Genomic DNA, 20,353 nt, shown 5'->3' with positions numbered 1-20,353 from the left:
AACCTCCCACCAGATCCCTCCTCCAATACTGGGGATTATCATTGACATGATATTTGGATGGGGACACAGATCCAAACCATATCAGACATTTTGTTCAGAAAAATCATGAAGGAAAATGCACCAAATGATAAGTATTCTGTAAGGAAAGAATTACAGGTCATTTTTGTTTTGTATTCTTTTTTATTTTTCATTTTTTAAAATTTATAGGTATCACTTTAATAATCAGGAAAAACAAACTTCTTGTTAAAGTCTTCATTTCATAAAATAAAGAAAGGAAAGGCAAGCAACCTGCAACTACAGATCCTACTTCCTACTCCTCTATCAAATACAGAAATCCTCTCTATGTCACCTAAAAGGAGGAAATTGTGGTAGTAATGTTCAATAGCTCATGGTCAATATTCTTCAGAAAATGGAAAATAAGGATGATTAGCCGCACTGAAAGAGAAAAAATGATATTAATTTAGTAACTTTTTTCCATTCTGTCAAAGAGTTTTTCTGAAGATGCACTTGGTTGGGATGGGCTAAAATTCCGGAATTTACCACTACATCCCTACTTGTACCTCAGCACACATGGTTTAATCTATGGAGGAGATGAGATGCATTTCTAATACCCACACCTAAAAAACACAATTATGACTTACTTAAATGTAATTATAAAGATACTTGTTAGTACTTAAAATTACTGTTTATTTTCCTTTTTATGTTCATTTTTCTTTTTTATAATTTGTTCTTTTAAATTGAGTGACATTAAAGAGTACCTTCTAAGCAGTTAAATGTGCCAGGAGTCATACTGACATAGGGCCACTGACATGAGTAAGACAATGCATTCACAGTCTCATAAGGCAGATCACAGACTTATACTTAGCCTCTGGGTATAGAAAAGTTACTTCCCACATTTTTCTCATTGAAACTGTTTCCTCTCAGAATCTTGGTGTGGTTTCATATAAAGGAGGATTCTTCAGATCTTTTTTGGAGACTGAGTCTTTACTCTGGCAACCAAAATGTATTTCCCGTTTCTAAACTCTCCTCTAAACTCCTCTCTATTTAGCCTTCTCTCTCCTTAGTCCTGAGATCCTGCAGTAGTTGAGCAACTGGAACGTCACGTTTATAAATAAACCAAAGTCAAGGGATGTTGGGTTCCCCAGAGGTGGACTTCAGGTGGACAAAGATGACACTTGAGTAAGAGTCATGCCTTGAGGATCCAGAGAAACTCCAAAGGATCTTATCTTGGTAAAGGCCATTGACACCTCAGTCATTAGCATTTGAGGGTCTATTAATCTCGTAATTCATTCACAGTTCAGCATGGTGAGATTATATAGCTGAGGAAATGGAAGTTGTGGTAGGTAAAGAGGGCCAAGAAAAACATAAATTTTTGCAGGAATAGTTGGTATCCTGAAGAGGGAATACCACATAAAGGCTTCCCTAGGACATAGGCACCTTTGTCTTCATGAGCCCATCTTGTATTAATACTTAAATTATGTTTCCATTGCCATGATGGAAACACAAAGATAGAGCAGGATGGAGTCATTATTACATATGCATTATTATTGTATTCATTTTTCTTCTGATTTTAATATAAATTAAAGAGAACGTTATGATGGGCCCCTATAGGTTTGTAGGTCCTACACACTGAGCCTTCTAGACTCATAGGCAGTGGGCCCTGAGTGCTAGACCCAGGCACAGATAGTAAGGGCATTCAAGAATTGGATTCACAATGGTGCAGACATTGGCAGTTTCACTTACAGACACATTTCTGCTGGGTCAGAGATTGAGTCCTGGAGGAAACCTCTGGTCTGAAGGCTACAGGGCATCTCCTATTTCACCCCATGCCTGAATTTGGGCCTGTCTTCCTGATATAGGGAAGATGTGTTCCCCCATTTCCCTGCATACTACAGAAAACAGCCTGTGAAAGAATCTACAAGCATCACTTACAATTGTAACTTATCATATCGGAGATTTCTGTTGAGGCCATCAATGGCTTTCATGTCCTCTGGGGTCAACTGAAAGTCAAAAATCTGAAAGGAAGAAAACACTCACATTAACCCCTCCCCAGGGCAGCAGCTTCTACATGGGAATACAAAGACTTTCCAGGAGGCAGAGGCAAGGATGGCATTGGGGGAAGCATTTTCATCCTCATCGGCTTCCAGGTGCACCTGGCCTGAGACCTCTTCCACCTGAGACCTCTTCCACCTTCATTCTGCCTCTTCTCCACCCCATCCCTCTCCTACTGGGCTCCGCTTCTCAAAAGAAAGGTGTGCACTCATCAATCTAAAATATTTATTGAGAATTGCTTGAGGCAGAAAAAGGAAATCCTTTATTTTAAAATAGAAAATAAAGTGTGCAAAATAACTGCCACGTGGACATGTCCACACTTGGTCAGGCTTTTGTTTCCTCACTTCCCCTGGAACTTGATCCAGCCTTGGAATGAGAGAGCCTTAGAACACAGGAAATTCCCACTCAAGAATCTGTTTGCCTCAGAAAAAGCATTTTTTTCTGGACAGCTGTTTTACTTGCTCACCTCAGGACCCCTAAATACTGTGTTTGCTCTTCCTTATAGAAAATGCTTACTAATTGCTGTGTTTGCTCTTCCTTATAAAAAATGTGTTTACTCTTCCTTATAAAAAATGCTTACTAGCTGTGTTTGCTCTTCCTTATAAAAAAATGCTTACTAATTGATCTTTGAGACACTTAGATCTTATTTTCAAAGAGTTCTGCATTTTAAATAAATCTCTCTTCCTGAAGTCCAGAGTAGTTTTCATTTCTCAACACATAGTCCCTGATGAGGAGTCCATTAATAGTAAAACAGATATTTTTCGTAAAAAAAAAAAATACTACTTTCATTATGTGATTCAGGAGACAATTTCATGAGAGGCTCAGATATATCTATCTATCTATCTATCTATCTATCTATCTATCTATCTATCTATCATCTATCTATCTAACGTATTTATCTCTTTCTCTATATATATCTGTCCATCTTCTTTCTATCAACACATTTATCCACCACTCTTTTTAAAAATGTACTTCAGAAGTTATATGATTGTCATGAGAGCAGGTATTAACATTTTGATTTGGATCAAAAAATAAAACAGGCATTTTTTCTTTAAGTTGTCACAATGAGATTTAGATTTACCTATTTAATTTTTCTACAAGTTAATATACTTAATCTATAACTACAATATTTTGAAATAAATACATTATATATGACTCAAATGTCATCTCTTATGAATATTAAACTCATAATAAAATTTGTAGCTGTCATTTTAAAATGAGAAACAGCTTACATATTTTTTCAAAATTCTTGTGGGATTCAAAACAAAATAAGTTGCAGACCTGTGATTAATATAAGGTCCAGAGTGGATGTGGAGAAGGGTTTACAAAATAACTTCACTCATCAATTTCTTAGTTTGGTTAGTCTGTAAACTTATACCTAGTTTCATACCTGCTAGAGTCACTGCCAGGGGAAAGGTAATAAAAGATAATCCAGAAGGAGCCACTGTATTTAGGTTCTCACAGTCCAGAGAGCACACTGAAGTATTAGCAAATGGTGTAAAATTAATACACAAAAAACTCACTAACAGAGTCATGCCAGCGGCTTTTGTGGTGAAAACTGGGCTGGGGTGTCCCAGTAGTTTAACAGAGCAGCTAATTTTCTTTGGGTTTGATTTTAAAATACAAATAGGCATTTGTAGGTAGAGAAGGTGAAGGAGAAGAATCAGGGTCCTTAAAGTTCATTACCATGTAGAAGAACTCCTGAAACGGATGAAAATAAGTGAGTTGAAATTTGCTTAGTGTCACCCAACTAGTAAGTGGCAAAGCCAAGCCTAGAGATGATAAACCTGAGGACTCTGAGTTCAGTGCTCTCTCGTCAATCCTTCCACACTGCCCTCCTCCCTTAGCACACACCGGAGAGCACAGGAATGAATGACACGTGTTGCATTCTCCCGTGTAAGGGAGATCGCCCAGATCAGCGCCCATGGCTCACTCTGGAGCGACTCTGCTCAATCTGTACCTGGAAGTTCTCTTTGATTCTCTCCTGAGAGAAGCTCTTGGCCAGCACCACCACTTCCCGCTGCAGCTGGTAGCGCAGGGCGACCTGGCCTGGGCTTCGACCGTGTTTCTTGGCAATGGATTTTAAGATTGGCTCCTCCAAGAGATGTGGGCAGTCGGGATCCACCCTGTTGGGGACGGAACAGACGCAGATGTGAAGGATGCAGGATGGACAATCTAGAGTGTGCTGCTCCTTTTCCCCAAATTCTCCAGAGAGTTGAGAGGAGTGGGCACAGTACAATTTGATTTAAAACGGTCTCATAACTATTCATATGGATTCATTCATAAATGCAGTGAACTGGAAACAATAAGGCTGTCCATTAACAGGTGAATGGACAAACAAGTTATCCATACCCTGGAATAATACCCAGCAATAAAGTGGAAAGAACCACAGATACTCACAGCTACATGAATGCAGCTCACAGATATGGTGAAAGAAGCCAGGTGCAAACTAACATGCATGATCCCTTTCATAGGAAATTTTAGAGCACACAAAACTAATCTAAGGTGAAAAAATCAGAAAATAGTTTCCTAGCAATGAGAAGTTATTGTCTCAGAAGGAGCAAAAAGTAACTTTTTTGGGAAATAACAAGTTTGTGTACCACATTAGGGATGTGGGTTACAGAGTATGTCCATTTGCCAAAATTGTACAGCATTACAGCCTATGCAAATTTTACCTAAAATCACTTTAAAATTTATTTTAGGAGTGGGGTTGGGAGTAAGTAGTCACATAGATGAAACAGGAAGGAAAGAATGTTGGTGACATTAAAGCTCAGTGGTGATACATGGGAACAAACTACACCGTTGCTTTTCGTTTTTAATCTTTGAGCTTTTTTATAATACAATTTTAAAACAGCGTTAATAGGGGTTTTTCAGCATCAGCAGAATTCCCACCATAGGTTAACTCTTTGATATTTTTATTACCACTGTGGGTCTCTTTGGGATCCCAGGGCACTGTAGGCAACTAGAACAATGTCCTTGGACTTGCAGAACTCCAGGAGTTTGCTCTGGTTGAGGTAAGGGTGACATTCCACCTGTAATTTTTCAAGACCAAAAGGTGTCACAATATATGAGCCAATAACCACATGCAAATTTAAAACTGGTCTGAAGGAATGTGTAATACTACATTAATAGATGTACTATACTTTTCATGTTGGCCCTTCTCCCCATGCACCTTCTGAAGCACCTTCAAATCCCATCATTTGCCATACTGATACAGTAATTTTCTTATTCCTTTTCTATTCATGTTTGAAAATTATTAAAATACCTTGTGCCCCAATTATAGCCTCTAAAAGCCATTTTTACTGAAAGAAACCAAGATTCCCTAGAGGAAGGGCATATTCCAGTTCTGAGTGTGAAAGTTTCCATTTGAGCCTAGAAAAGCTTGCACTCTAGAAAGGAGAGAAGATAAGAATGACAATGACGTATGCTGCCAAAGGACCCAGGATCTTACTTGAAGAGGCTCCTGCTCGTCAAAATATGGAAATTTGAGTATCAAAAAAAATAGTAATTATGATGAATGGAAAATGACATATTGGCTAAAATTCATAAATTCGCATGGCATTAATCAAATAAGATCAGATCTGTAGCACTAAGCTTCAATTTACAGGAAGCACAAAAGAAACATGTCAAAGTGTGTCACGTGGATCAATGAGTAAGCCATTAGTAAGTGATGTGGAAATCTTTATAGGACAAATGACTTGATTTCTTTCATAAAACTGAAACTTTCACTGGATTCCTGACACCACCCTCTCCTGGTTGTCTCCACCTGTCTGGCAGCTTCTGTTCAGTCTCCTTGCCAGTGCCTCTCTGCCTCACCCTCTCCTGTGGATTTTCCTGCCTGTTCCTTTTCATCCATGAACTTTCCCTAGGAGAACAAATCCATGCCTGTGAGTTTAGTTATCGTCCATAAAGCAATGACTCCAAACATCTGCATCTCTACCTGGACCACCCCAAGCTCCAGACCAAAGCTGCCACTTCCCAACTCAGCACCTCCACATGGCTGTCTCATAGAAACTTTCACTCCCTCTGAAGAATTGTGCTCTTCCACCCCACTCAAATTGCTCTTTCTCTGGTATCTCCTTTTTGTGAGAGAAAAGAACTCTCATCTACACAGATGACATCAAAGCAGAAACTTGGAGACATGATTAAGCACGAAGTGTGTGTAGAGCACAAAGTCAGAGAAGGCCCCGGTGGGCTAAGGGCTCACCTGGTTGCAGGTGGGTTTGTACTTGAGCCCTGGCTTGTTGAGGATGAGTTCCAGCAGCTTGTGATTGAAGTTGGACACCCCGATGGACTTGGTTAAACCTGCGTCTTTGCACTTCTCCAGGGCCTGGGGAGGAAGGATATGGGTGGTAGACCTTCAGTGTAAATTTTTCTTTTCAATTGGCGTTTGACTTTGTAAATGCTGGAAATCTGTTTTAACATATATAAATATTAGACTGAATCAAACAGTTTTATCACTTGAATATACAATTTCCTAATGCATTACCTTGCTATGCATATATGTTTGTCTCCTTGATTCTATTACATGCATACTCAGAACAGCAAGCAGACATATTTGTTGTCTCCCACTTATTTCAATGGTACCTATCTGGCTTGAGACATGCAGTAGTTCCTTAACAAATTATACCAGAGTCATAAGCAAACGAGACTCTTGGGTTTTCTGTTAGTAGAGGGTTTTTTGCTACCTCTATTCTAGAATGGAAAAAAAAAAACGAAAAAAAATCAATCAAATGGGTTTTTCAAAGGCAGGTTCACTGTTCTGCACCTTCCACCCTCCTGCTGAGTCAGTCCACAGCTGTCCCTCCTCCATGATGTGTTTCTATCCGAGGAAAACATGCTGGCTCCTTTTGTGCTTCTCTATCCTGACCCCTCTTATAGGGCTCACATCCTCAACCTGATCTCCAGGTCAAAGGTGCTTCTATGTCTACTTAGAACCTTAGAAGTTACAATTAAAATGAACTGTAGAGGCCATCTCATTCCACTCTCTCACTTCACAGATGAGAACACAGAGGCACAGAGAAGTTCCACATCTGAGGTCAGACAACTGCTGGAGCAAAATCCCATCTCTTCTGACCCCTCCTCCTGTGATTTCAACCTCACTACACAGTGCTGCCTGGTGTCTGCAGCAGAACATACCTCCCAAGTGTCACAAAGATCCACAGTTTCTAAAATAATCTCCCCACTGGCATCCTTTGGCAGTAATTCTTCCCCAGGCTGGAAAATAGAAAAGAAGATAAAGAAGGACATTTTCTATGGAATTCTCCTTTCTGGTGCCTAAGGAGCTCAGCCAAACAACCTTCAGGAGTTTCAGGAGGCTGTGATTATTAATCTGAGTGTGCATATTTGTGCCTGCATGTGCATGCATGTGTGCATGTGTATGTATATATATATGTGTGGGTATGTGTGTAAATGTGTTTGCATGTGTGTGTTTGCATGCATGTGTGGATTATGTGTACATATGTGTATGTGTGTGCAAACAAAGACATGAGTGGAAAGAAAGATAACCTCCAGGCTCCATCCTCCACACATCCCTACTCGTCACTAACAATGAGGTCCCTACTGTCGGAATTCATTTTGTTTCCCAAGGACAAGCTAATGTGGAGGACAGCACTTAATATAGCTATTCATCAGTGTGTTTAGCCCCATTTTAGGCTCACCTGACTCAGACAGTGAGGACATCAGATGTGCTCAGCCAATGTCCACTGTGATGAGAGGTTGGATCAGCGAAGCCCAAAGGAGCCCAGTTGTGCCACATGCACCATCCCAGGTATCTGTCTTTTGTTGGGCTGAAGGGTACGTATGAGAGACCCTCCCACTAAAGAGGTGGGGGTTCTCATTGTATCTCTGCAGTCTGTGGTAACTCAACATTCTTGAGGATCCTAATGGCTCAGGGCCTCCATTCAGGAACACAAGCACTGAGAAATACAGGGCAATGCCCTCAACTGTCTAGGGTAGAGGAAGTGAGATCATTGAATCTGAATCCCCCTTAAGGCTGGGGGACAAGGATAGACAGAAAATCTTGAAGGTAGAGTCACTCAATTGTGAAAGATACTCATGAAAGTTTTGGCAATCCTATGCACCTCACTCAAATCTGCCTCTCTCAGGAAGAACCCAGGAAACCAAGCTAGAATGAGATAATTCAGGTGCTTATAACCATGATGAAACAGTATTGGGCATAACAAGGAAAAACAAAAGCTGACCTTCATAGCAAATGGTACATGAATAATGAAGAGATCTACATAGTCCAGTCCAAGTTTCTCCAGTGACCTTTCTAAGGCCGGTCGAACCAATTCTGGCCGAAAGAAAGTAGCCCAAAGCTGCAGTGACCAAAAGAAACAGAAATGGATTATAATTTCACACATTTGAGGACCAAAATTAAACTTTATGGTCAGACATTGAGATGTGCATCTTAAAACACTGTGGTCCAAAGCTAAAAGAGCTGGGACTAAATATATGCTACTTAGTGTAAATCAGGTCCTTGATGGGGTACTGAGATTTCCTTGAATGACTGCAATGTAAGAAAACTGTGAGTAAAACTAATAAGGGGCAGGAAAATCAACTTCAAAGTATCAAGGATTAGAGGATTCATCCACTGAAATGAGTCAAGAAATGGCAGGACAGGGAGAACAGAATCTCTTGTCCTGTATAATAAATTCCTAGAAATAATTATTCTGAGAGACCTACATTCTAAAAATAAGTTGTTATCGATGTAAACACACACAGGGTGCATCCCTGGAGACCTCAGCTCTGTTTACATATGAAGCCTGGATTTCCATCTAGGATAATTTTAAAGAGTTCAGAAAACTCAATGCTGATCTGAGAAAAAAGTGTTATCTTGTCTGGATCACTTTTCTGATTAATATCTGACCTTACTTACTACATCCTAAGAGCTCCTACTGAAGAACTGAAGGAGTGGACCCACAGTGGCTTGGTTAATCCGTACAACAGTTAAAGGAGATAAGTATTATTATTTCCATTTTATATATGAATACTGTCTGATGCTCAGAGACACTGAAGAATTGTGTTCTACCAGTAAAATATTTCAGAGTAAGCAAGTCATTTCTGTTTCTATAATATGCCTTCATAATATTAGGAGGTAAATAAAGAATTCAACTTAGACCATATTTTCATTTCAAAATAATATATCTGAACTTATAGTGGCCTCTGGCCACTGTACACACAGAACTTTTCACCTTGGTGGTGTAGAATATTTCCTCTCTCTTGACGGTACCATCAGCAATCTTCTCCCAAATGGCCTGTCCAACCTCCTCCTCATTTTGGTATAAGTATGCTGAATCAATATGGCGGAAGCCTACATCAATAGCCACTTTGGTGGCCTCGGCAGCCTGGCTTTTGGGAGTCTATAAGACAGGAGTAAAGAGTTGTTGATCTGCCCAACTCAGAGAAAATCAATGCATTTCCCCCAATAGCATTTTCACTGGCGGTTTCTGCTGGCCGCCTCCTCCAATTTTGATGACACGGATTTCAGTGATAGACCTGTACTCTGAGGACATTGATTTAACTCCAGTATAACTTCTATTCCCAAATAAATTAGAGAAATCGGCTTCACCCTGGAGCATGGAAAAAATCACGTCTCATTCCATATCAATCAACTGTAGAAATTGAATATAACATATGTTAGACACGCCTTATACTTACTGGATAAAATGGATAATTATGCCATTGAAAGCAACTGGCTCTGTCTGACAGCTGTTGTAAATTGACTTCTCATGTTATAGTTCTACCAAGATTAAGCACATTGTTCTGTCATTTTTAGAGCAATTCTTGCAAAGCAACCCTAAAGCTACCCCTACCTCACTGTGACCAATGTGACACTTTAAATTCCCTTCAGTAAACTGAGTGGATGGCTGAATAGTGTATTTAATGAGAAGAACAATCTAGTCCCCATTATGACATTATGCCTCGTAAGTCTTCCCTTCTCATTTCCTAATGTGTGGAATTGAGATAAAAAAGTCAGTTAGGGTGGGTTCTTGGTAAAACTCCTTTAAACAGAGAAATGGCCTGAAAAATCAGGCTGCAGACACAGATAAGGAAACTTACACAAATCTCTGGCGCATTCGGATAAAAGGCAAAGGCCCAACATAAAAACACATTTGTCCTTTATGCCTAAGACATACCAACAACCACACTAATAAGAGAACAAGACTCACCGTAGATATGCCTTTGTCCCAACATAAAAACGCCTTTGTCCTTTAAGCCTAAGACATGCTCACGACTACACTAATAAGAGAACAAGACCCAACATAGAAATGCCTCTGTCCTTTGTATAACCAACAGACTTCTAGAAAGTAGTCTCTTCTCCTTTCGTGGACATGTACACTGTGGGCTACAGTGGCTTCCAGTGGACACTTTGCTTTTTTGGACATACTTTTGACTGTGAGCCGAGCCTCTAAGAATCATCACTACAGTCTCTGATTGCTCCTGGGCCAAAGTCCTTGGTCAAGCTTTTACTTCAACTCTCTATTAGTCTTGGACCAAGGTCCTGGACAAAACTTTCACTTCGGTCTCTGATTGGTCCTGGGCCTAGGTCCAAGGCAAAGCTGAGTAACACTTTCTCCAAGTCCACTCAACATATTGCTTCCTTCCCAGTTCAGAACACCCCAAACCCAGCCTCACAGATGACAACCCATTCAGGCCCCCCTCTACTACAGAAAGCTTTCTTCTTTCATTTATTAAACTTTCCTTCTAACCTTACCCTTTGTGTCCACAATTTTCTTGGTGGTAAGTCAAAAAACTTTGGGTGATACCTCACGAGAGACTACTACATTTTTGATACATTGATGAGACTGTAACATATTTTTGGTACATGGGTTGGGAATGGGATTCATGGGAAGGGTGAGCAGGAGCCAACCTCCAAACTCTTTACTTTCATTTTAGATATTTTTTTTCTCTCAAGGGCAAACAAAACACTGGGCCCCTGTCAGTGAATAGGGCAGCTGCCAGCCTTACAAGACTCAGGGGACAGGCTTCCTGGAGAGGACCTTGTCAATCTCCATCATCCTCAGGTGTTGGGAATGTTGATTCTGTTCCACTCCAGTTTTCTTTCATGGAGGACCTAGCTGTCGCATGCAGCTGAAAAGAGGTCCTAAGACAACTGAAAGTTTCTGGCCAAGACTACATCTCAGTATTATCTGAAGGCTCCTGCACTAACTCCAGTTCCCAACAGCCTGTCAGGGCTTTGGCACCAGAACTTCTAGCCTTTCCTACTGCATTTTCTTTCTCTCTTTTCATGGCTATCATGTCTTCTGTTCCTTCTTTGTATACAATGTTATAGCATTTTTACAAGCTGTGGATATATTCTTATTGGGTAAACTCAGCCAGTGTTGTAGTAATCAGGAATGTAATTCAAATAGGTACTGATTCCGTAGAAACAAGGGGAATTCAACATTTCTGTCTAAATTTTCACCTAATAAGGGCCTTTTTGTCCCTACTGATAGACATTCATGACACTCTATAGGGGGTTATTTCACCACAAGTGAATACCCTCCTCCCTCTCCATTTGGGTTGTCTTTCCTCCATCTAAAAATACACCACTGCCCAGTGAATTTTAACAGTTGCTTTATGAAACAAATTAGTTTTTTTTTCCACTGTGGGGCATATTATAGGAACAGCCTACTAAGCCTCAAACCTCTAACTTCTGCCTAGAAAAAATCTGGAGTCAGTTTTTACCTAACATTTCAGACCCTACAACACCACCTAGGGGGATAGGATTTTTTCTCCATGGGGAGCCTTGTCAGCCCTTGGCTCAAAACCTCTGGTTTCCCAATTCCTCCCCCTCCTATGTCCCTCTAACAGTGATCAAACTTCATACCCCATCTGCGAACAGAAAAATGCCACTTTCAACAATCAGAAAGAAACTTCTCTTGAGAAACAAATTCTGGCCTCAGTGCTGTCCCCATCAGAGGGAGGACAGCCATTCAATCCTCAGATTCTTTTGAACTGTTCTACATCCAGTTACACTGACATTTAAACAAAAAAGAGTATTTTATGTTTAATAGTCAATCAGTCTCATTTCTCTAGAAATGCAATGCTTTACCAGGGCCATAGCTAGAAAAGACAGAGATGAGGTTAGAACAGTCCCTTCATTAAAGGATCTTACCCAAATCTGACTACTGTACAATGTCTCCCGGACACCTAGGGTACTTCCAGGGAGGCTTATGATCTAAGAACCCTAGAAAAACACAGAACTAGTACCTTACACAGGTGAACATGACTACTACTAACAACTAACTTGTTCAGATCTATGGGTGAAGGTGACACTTGCATCCATGGGTGACTCCTATAACAGTCACTGGGACCAGGAGGATGAGAGAAAAGAGGAAAAGGGGGACACCCTTTCTATCTTTCTCTCCACCCTGGGTCACTCTAAAAGGAAGAAAGAGACTAAGGGACATCTTTTCTCCTCCCTTTTCTAGATGAGTAACAAACCATCTTCAGCATGCACTCTTCTCAAGTGCATTCTGAAGCATTGAGATTCCTTTGACCCCAAGACTCTGAACAAAAAAAATGGCCATAGTGCCCAAGGTAATTTATAGATTCAACGCCATCCCCATCAAGCTACCAATGACTTTCTTCACAGAATTGGAAAAAATTACTTTAAAGTTCATATGGAACCAAAAAAGAGCCCGCATTGCCAAGTCAATGCTAAGCCAAAAGAACAAAGCTGGAGGCATCACGCTACCTGACTTCAAACTATACTACAAGGCTACAGTAACCAAAACAGCATGGTACTGGTACCAAAACAGAGATACAGACCAATGGAACAGAACAGAGCCCTCAGAAATAATGCCGCATATCTACCACCATCTGATCTTTGACAAACCTGACAAAAACAAGAAATGGGGAAACGATTCCCTATTCAATAAATGGTGCTGGGAAAACCAGCTAGCCATATGTAGAAAGCTGAAACTGGATCCATTCCTTATACCTTATACAAAAATTAATTCAAGATGGATTAAAGACTTAAATGTTAGACCTAAAACCATAAATACTGTAGAAGAAAACCCAGGCAATACCATTCAGGACATAGAGAGATATTATGTTACTCTTAAACAAAACCCTAACTACTACTGAGAAACAGAGAGCTCTGCAGACAACAAAGAGATTCAGAGATGAAAACATGTTTCCTGTAACCAGCTGAAAAAGAAAACCAGTAAAAAGGGGAAAGAGAATGAAAAAGAGACAAGATCTCCATTCCCAATAACAGGAGAGACAATATCCCTTGAAAACCCTAATGAGAGTTCTAATGATCCCACAGAGATGTGAAAAAGAAAGCACTTTCTGATGTACATATTAAAAGACTGACAAAAAAATCAGTTTTTCCATAAATTGAACATTGAAATAAAAACACAACAAGGTTTTCTTAAGAAGCTAATCTACTCTAACAAAATGTATAGAGAATTATTAAAGGTTTATAAAAATCTCATCTCATGGTCAAATTGGTTGAGATTAAATAGAATTATCTATAAAGTTTCATTAAAAATTGAGATTGACATTAATAAAAAACTAATAAAAGGGTGAAATTCGACTTTCTTTTGAACAAGATTTTCATGTCATAATAAAGACTAATAAAAAGTTTTTACTTTCTCAAATTTTTGAATCATTTTAACAAAACAAATGACTTATGGTAATCTGAAATTCTGTATCGTAATATCAAGTGGCTTTAAACTTCTAACATATTTGACAGGCTTCCCAAAATCAAACTTGAGTTTCAAGATTGTCTTCCCTGACCCCTAATGTTTAAATACTACAGAAGGCCCCTAAAACAACCCCAAAAAAGTAAACAGGATCACTAGACATATTTAAATATGTGAGACTGCCAAAATGATATTTAATCTTCCTCAAGTTATATTTCAGTCAATAACATTAATATCTGTTCCAAAATCATATAAGATGTCTAAGATTCTAATGTCTAAATATATACTGTCAATCATAATTAAGGTTATTGTGTTAAACTATTGTAAACCACAGAAATAACCAAATTACTTTGTCAATCATATTCTTAACTACAGCTACCCTGGACATTTTGTCATTCACAGGCAATTGTTATCTTGTTTTAATCCACTTCAAAAGATGATTTATAATCAACTATAAGACTTTAACAAATACTCTCAAATACAAGTTTCTAATAACAAAAAAATGGAAGACTCACAAAAAACTAAAATGTTTATAAATATCAAACAGAACAAGAGTTAACAAAATAAACTAATAGAAAACTGAAGTAATCCTTTTTAACTTTTTACTTAAAAATTACTGATCATCATTTTGTTTTTTTCAGAGTCAAAAAAACTTTTGAAAGAACTACAACTTTTAATGATTGAATAACATACACTTCAGTGAACAAAATTTAAAACATATTTATTTATCTCTACCTGGTTCCTCTGAAATTCGGAAATTATAAACATCCAAGACTTATAACAATATAATTGCTTACATCAGTATAATAAAAATCCATTTTCTTTTACAAGACACAATTTTAAAAAATGATTATTTTACCAAGACTTTGACTGGAAGGATATATTTCCCTTTGAATAATAAAACTTAACTTCCGAAACCAATAAAAGCCTCTTAGAAAAACTGGCCTCATACCTTGTCTATGCAGTTCCCAAACAGAGTTCCTAACCTATAGTAAATAAAGAATGTCACTTTCTAACAGGCCCAAGAACCCCATATTCTTGGGACCTCAAAAAGAGAAAAATTGACCCAACTCATAAATATTTGAGAGTACAAACCCACGACTAGACTCAACTTTAAACTGAGGTATTATCTGAGGTTACTTATGGAATAGAATTCCATCAAAACCAATTTAAAAACCCTATATAAAATAATTATTGTAAGGCCAGGTGTGGTGGCTTATGCCTGTAATCCTAGCACTTTGGGAGGCCAAGGCCAGCAGATTGCCTGAGCTCAGGAGTTCGAGACCAGCCTGAGCAACATAATGAAACCGTGTCTCTACTAAAATACAAAAAACTAGCCGGGTGTGGCAGCATGCACCTGTAGTCCCAGCTACTCAAGAGGCTGAAGTAGGAGAATTGCTGGAACTCGGGAGGCGGAGGTTGTAGTGAGCCGAGATCATGCCATTGCACTCCAGCCTGGGCAACACAGTGAGACTCTGTCTCAAAAAAAAAAAAATTATTCTTACTACTCTTTATACAAATAATCAGACCAAATATGAAACTAAAATGTATTTTACAAACAACTCAGTCCTATACTATCATGATTTGTTTTTGACAAAAATAAGAACTAGAGAGAAAAATAGTGTGTCAAACTTGCCATATATTTGTCATTAAATTCTAGTCTCACTAATTACTTTTAAATGTTTACCTACGTTTTAGACTAACCCTACTTATTCTTATGAACTAACCAACAATCTCTGATGACAACAAAAAATACAAACAGTAAAAGATAAATAATATAAAATTTAGAACAATATTCTAGTTCTGAACAATTATCCCACAGATCCTACCAGGGCATAAGAATATATAGAATACCCATAATCCAGAGATTGCTTTATTTGAGAAAAGATGACCAAAAACACTAACCAAAACCAAGCTCCATACACCGAAATCTTAACAGACATAATTATAACTACCAATTATCAGCACATATCAACGACTTCAGAATTTTTAAACTGTCCTTATCCCCCTTGTTTAATTTTAATACATGTACTCTAATAGCCCAAATTATTTCTTCTCACCTAAAAACTATCAAACTCTAAATGATAATACTAATAACACCACACATAAACATATCTTTCTTCCAAAGATCATAAACCAACCCCAGGAAGAACTCTCTACTGTTCCCCACATGACACCACCATCCCACAAAAAACTAGCCAGAAAAGTCAACACCCAATCTCCCTAACAACAATTAGGGACTCCACTCTTGAGGGTAAAAATGAGAGAAAAAACTTAAACAGTTAGAGGGAGTTCTTCGTAAAATTCCTTTAAACAGAGAAACAGTGTAAAAAAAAATCACACTACACACACAGATAAGGAAACTTACACAAACCTCCAGCTCACTCAGATAAAAAAAACAAGGCCCAACGTAAAAATGCCTTTGTCCTTTATGCCTAAGACACGGCAACAACTGCAGTAATATGAGAACGAGAACCAACAGAGAAACACATTTGTCTTTTGTATAACCAACAGACTTCTAGGCAAGTCTCTTTTTCTTTTGTGGGCACATATATGGTGGGCTCCAGTGGGTTCTGGTGGGCACTTTCCTTTCCTTTTGTGGATATGTGGACTGTGAGATGAGTCTTTATGAATTATCATTCAGCATCTGACTGCTCCTGGGCCAAGGTCCTGGGCCAAGCTATTACTTCAACTCCTGATTAGTCCTGGACCAAGGTCCTAGACCAAACTTTCACTTTAGTCTCTGACTGGTCCCAGACCAAGGTCCCAGGACAAGCTGAGTTACACTTTCCTTACACAATCCTTAATTTTCTCAGTCATAAGACAAAAAACTTCAGATAATCCCTCTAAATGAAAGACTACTATATTTTTAATACATTGATGAGACTGTAACAGAATCACAGTGGCTTCTTATATGGCAAAAAGTTTGGATGGTTGAAACTCTCTGGCAAATACTTCCAGCCCCAATAACCTCACAGCAAAGCTGCCACTAAGTATTCATTTTGGCTTTTGATTCCTCCTGGGCCCTTGGCCCTTCACGTGTCTAACCAAGAGTAGAGTGGCTCTGACCAGAGCAAAAGATGAGAACAGCCTGAGCTTGCATTTTTTAAATGTAACAAATTTTAATGAGTACTTACCTAGGCCAGTTGTTAAGCAATTAAATAAGATAATGCATGTAAAACACCTAAAATACATGGAAAGCATTTGATATATTAGGTAACATTGATACTTTTAATAAAGATAATATACCCACAAAATTATCAATCTCAGAATCCCCACAATCAATAACTTGCCATGCCACTTAATGCAAAAAAGATCTCTGTGACCTTGAGAGGGGCAAGTTAGAGACAGTTAAATGGAATCCCAGATGAGTCCTTCCAAGCATCCACTGTCTACCAAGTGCAGGGCTCTTGCCTGATGACGGCCCTGCAAGTACAGCTGACCTAAGAAACTTCAGCCTCTAGGCCGGGCGCGGTGGCTCACGCCTGTAATCCCAGCACTTTGGGAGGCCGAGGTGGGCGGATCACGAGGTCAGGAGATCGAGACCATCCTGGCTAACACAGTGAAACCCCGTCTCTACTAAAAATACAAAAAATTAGCCGGGCGTGGTGGCGGGTGCCTGTAGTCCCAGCTACTCAGGAGGCTGAGGCAGGAGAATAGCGTGAACCCAGGAAGTGGAGCTTGCAGTGAGCTGAGATCACGCCACTGTACTCCAGCCTGGGCGAAAGAGCGAGACTCCATCTCAGAAAAAAAAAAAAAAAAAGAAACTTCAGCCTCCTGGGGTCCACTTACGTGATCAGGAGCATAAGTGCCAAATCCCAGCACTGGCATGAAGTGTCCATCATTCAGCCTCACTGAATGACTTTGCTTCAGATCCGTCATCATCCCCAGCTAATCTGTCTTTCCTCCTTTTCCTCACTGACAGCCCAGTAGGAGACAAGGCTCCTGCGTTCTTTATTTGCACCAAATACAGGATGGGCGGGTTGGAGATGACAGCTGCCAATGATTTCAAAATGAAGCTGGAATCAGTCCAGTGCCTTTTCTCTGATTCTTGTGTCTCTGTGGGAGTATTTTACAGAAAACTCATTCAGAAGTGCTGTGAATGCCAGAGGACTTTGATTTTCTCCTCCATGTTGTTCACGCTTGATTCCTTAGTTGAAAGATGAACCATGCCAATTTGTCCTTGATAAGAACACTAGACTTCCTTTACAAGATGCAAAGTTATCATTAGGGTGCTCACTTCAAAACACTAATTCTACTACAGAACTGAAGTTAACTTTCTCACTTATATTTGATTGTTAATCCCTTTAAAAACAGCTTATTAGAATTCTTTGAATAAAACTTGAGGCCTGGTGCCAGCCACGCATGTAATGAAATTCCTTAGGAACATCCACCCCTACTCCCAGTGTATTTCCCTTCTGTGTCAAGCCCCACTCCATTTTCTCTGACTTGTTTCCTTGAATGTTTTGCAGAAAAAGCTTGTCTGAGATCATGGATAAATTTCTATGCTCTTGCCTTTGTTCCAGCCATTGCCTCTTTCTAGAACAGCCTGCTCAACTCCCTCCTGGTCTCCAGCGGGTTTCTGATCTTTTACTTATCCTAAAAGCACCTCCTACAGTCTAACATCCTTTACGACTCCTTCTTTTTGTTGTTTTTTGTTTGTTTGTTTTGAACAAAGATAGGAGACAGCAAAGCAGCCTGGGTCTTAACAGAACAGCTTGGAATTCCAGGGCCTAAATTGCTTTTGCAAACATAAACACACACACAGCAACCATGAGAAAAATGAAAATTAAAAATGGCATCCAATTCAGATGCCAAGAGGCTCAGCCTAAATGGACTTCTGCATAATTCACTTTGGATACTTTCATCCTCTATAGGTGAGGGCAACAGGTCTGGACCAAGGTTAATACCTTAAATGGTTCAAAATAACTGACTTTGGGCCGGGTGCAGTGGCTCATGGCTGTAATCCCAGCACTTTGGGAGGCCGAGGTGGGTGGATCATGAGGTCAGGAGATCGAAACCATCCTGGCTAACACGATGAAAGTCCGTCTCCACTAAAAATACAAAAAATTAGCCGGGCATGGTGGCAGGCGCCTGTAATCACAGCTACTCGGGAGGCTGAGGCAGGAGAATCACGTGAACTCGGGAGGCGGAGCGTGCAGTGAGCCAAGATTGCACCACTGCACTCCAGCCTGGGCGACAGAGCAAGACACCTTCTCGAAAAAATAAAATAAAATAAAATAAAATAAAATAAAATAAAATAAAATAAAATAAAATAACAGACTTTGAAATAATCAGCAGGGTCACCAGTTATTGCTAAAAACACCTCTTCATCTTTTTTTTTATTTTTTTCAAATTTTAAGTAATAGATTTAATTACCACATTATGAAATATTATAAAAAGAGAAGATAACTTCTTCTATAACCTCCCTGGGTGAGGTTGACCAACCTTCTCTGTGTGCCCTTTATTCTCTTAGCTTCTATGAAACAGGTCAAAAAAATCTCATCATTGAAATCACACTCTCCACTAATAAGGAGCTTCAGCTAGATAAGATGCCTAAGTGGTATTTTCTTTGGTGTTTTTATTATGTGGTGCTTTCTCCAACATGTATTTGTGCCATTGGTATTTTAGAGGCAATCCTGAAACATGACATTGTCATTTATCTTATTTTGAACCCATAGCTCTGGCTAGGCAAGGTCCGAATTCAGCCTGATTCTGATTCCCTGTAGTTTATAATTATCACAACATTGTATCAGCCATAAATCTGGTAAGTATACTATTTATATTACACTGGTAAAACTGTAGAACCCTACAGAGATGGGGCTAAGTTCTGTGTCAAGTCACAAGAAAAGCATGTCTATTAATGGTTATAGCCTGAAGCTCATCATTCACTAGATTAAAAATTTGTCTAACATGTTTGCAATATTAACCTGTATTTTGCACTAAATGGTTTACCCAAGTAAGAGACATTTCTCTCTCACTTCCCTAATTTAGCAGTCTAGGAAATTTGTTAGTGAAAGAGAGTGGGCCAATTTTATTCTTAGTAAATCCAAAGCAGGGCTTCATGCTCCATTAAACTTGCCTTAAGCATTATCCTAAAACATTTATAGATTTGACGTCATGCTTTGTAGCAAGCACTTTTCAGAATCCATCTTCCCTAACTGGAAAGGTGTTCGTCCGTGGCTTCCTGGCACTATTTTTACTTCCTCAGGTTTTCAAAAGCTACCAAGGATATAAGATGCTCTCAGGGAGTTCATGGTTTATTGGATAAGAGGTGGGCAGATGGCAAATTGTTCCCCTGTGATCCCTGCCTCCTGGTATTTATGGCCCTGTATAATGTGTGTAACACCCTCTCATCAACTGTGACTAGTACTCGTGTCTTTATTCTAAACAATTGGCTATTGTAAAGAAGAGTGATATTATTTCCATCATTAGGAAATACAAAATTGTAATTTCCATTGTGCTAGGAAACTCTACTGTTTTCTCAGTTTTCAAACTTTGATAAAATTGGTGGCAACATAGGAGAGGCTCACATGGAGAGGAGCTGAGTGGGGCCTCTGGCCACCAGCCAGCTCGAAAATGAGGCTTTCATTCAGACAGTCCAGAAGAAACCAAACCCTGCCAGTTCCCCCCGACCTTGG

The 20,353-nt window shown here is 39.3% G+C and overlaps 1 protein-coding gene across 3 annotated transcripts; it reads right to left on the bottom strand.

Moving 5' to 3' along the window:
• Positions 1-392: 392 nt before the first annotated feature.
• LOC100593325 (aldo-keto reductase family 1 member C15-like) lies at positions 393-19,864 on the bottom strand. Of its 3 annotated transcripts, XM_003282323.1 has the most exons (10): positions 19,851-19,864; positions 17,505-17,574; positions 9,249-9,416; positions 8,256-8,372; positions 7,192-7,269; positions 6,260-6,382; positions 4,975-5,084; positions 4,013-4,178; positions 1,942-2,015; positions 393-435 (listed from the first exon to the last, which is right to left on the bottom strand). In XM_003282323.1, exons 1-10 carry the CDS (start codon positions 19,862-19,864, stop codon positions 393-395), a joined length of 963 nt encoding a protein of 320 aa, XP_003282371.1. The 3 variants fall into 3 exon arrangements, with proteins under 3 accessions (XP_003282371.1, XP_003282372.1, XP_012359474.1); XM_003282324.1 differs by lacking the exon at positions 19,851-19,864 and having other exon boundaries at positions 1,933-2,015; positions 17,505-17,597; XM_012504020.1 differs by lacking the exon at positions 19,851-19,864 and having other exon boundaries at positions 17,505-17,597.
• Between the last annotated feature and the right edge of the window lie 489 nt (positions 19,865-20,353).

This window comes from Nomascus leucogenys, chromosome 9 (genome assembly GCF_006542625.1).
Source record: "Nomascus leucogenys isolate Asia chromosome 9, Asia_NLE_v1, whole genome shotgun sequence".
NCBI classification, from domain to species: Eukaryota; Metazoa; Chordata; class Mammalia; order Primates; family Hylobatidae; genus Nomascus; species Nomascus leucogenys.
This window is presented reverse-complemented; position numbering and strand designations above follow the sequence as displayed.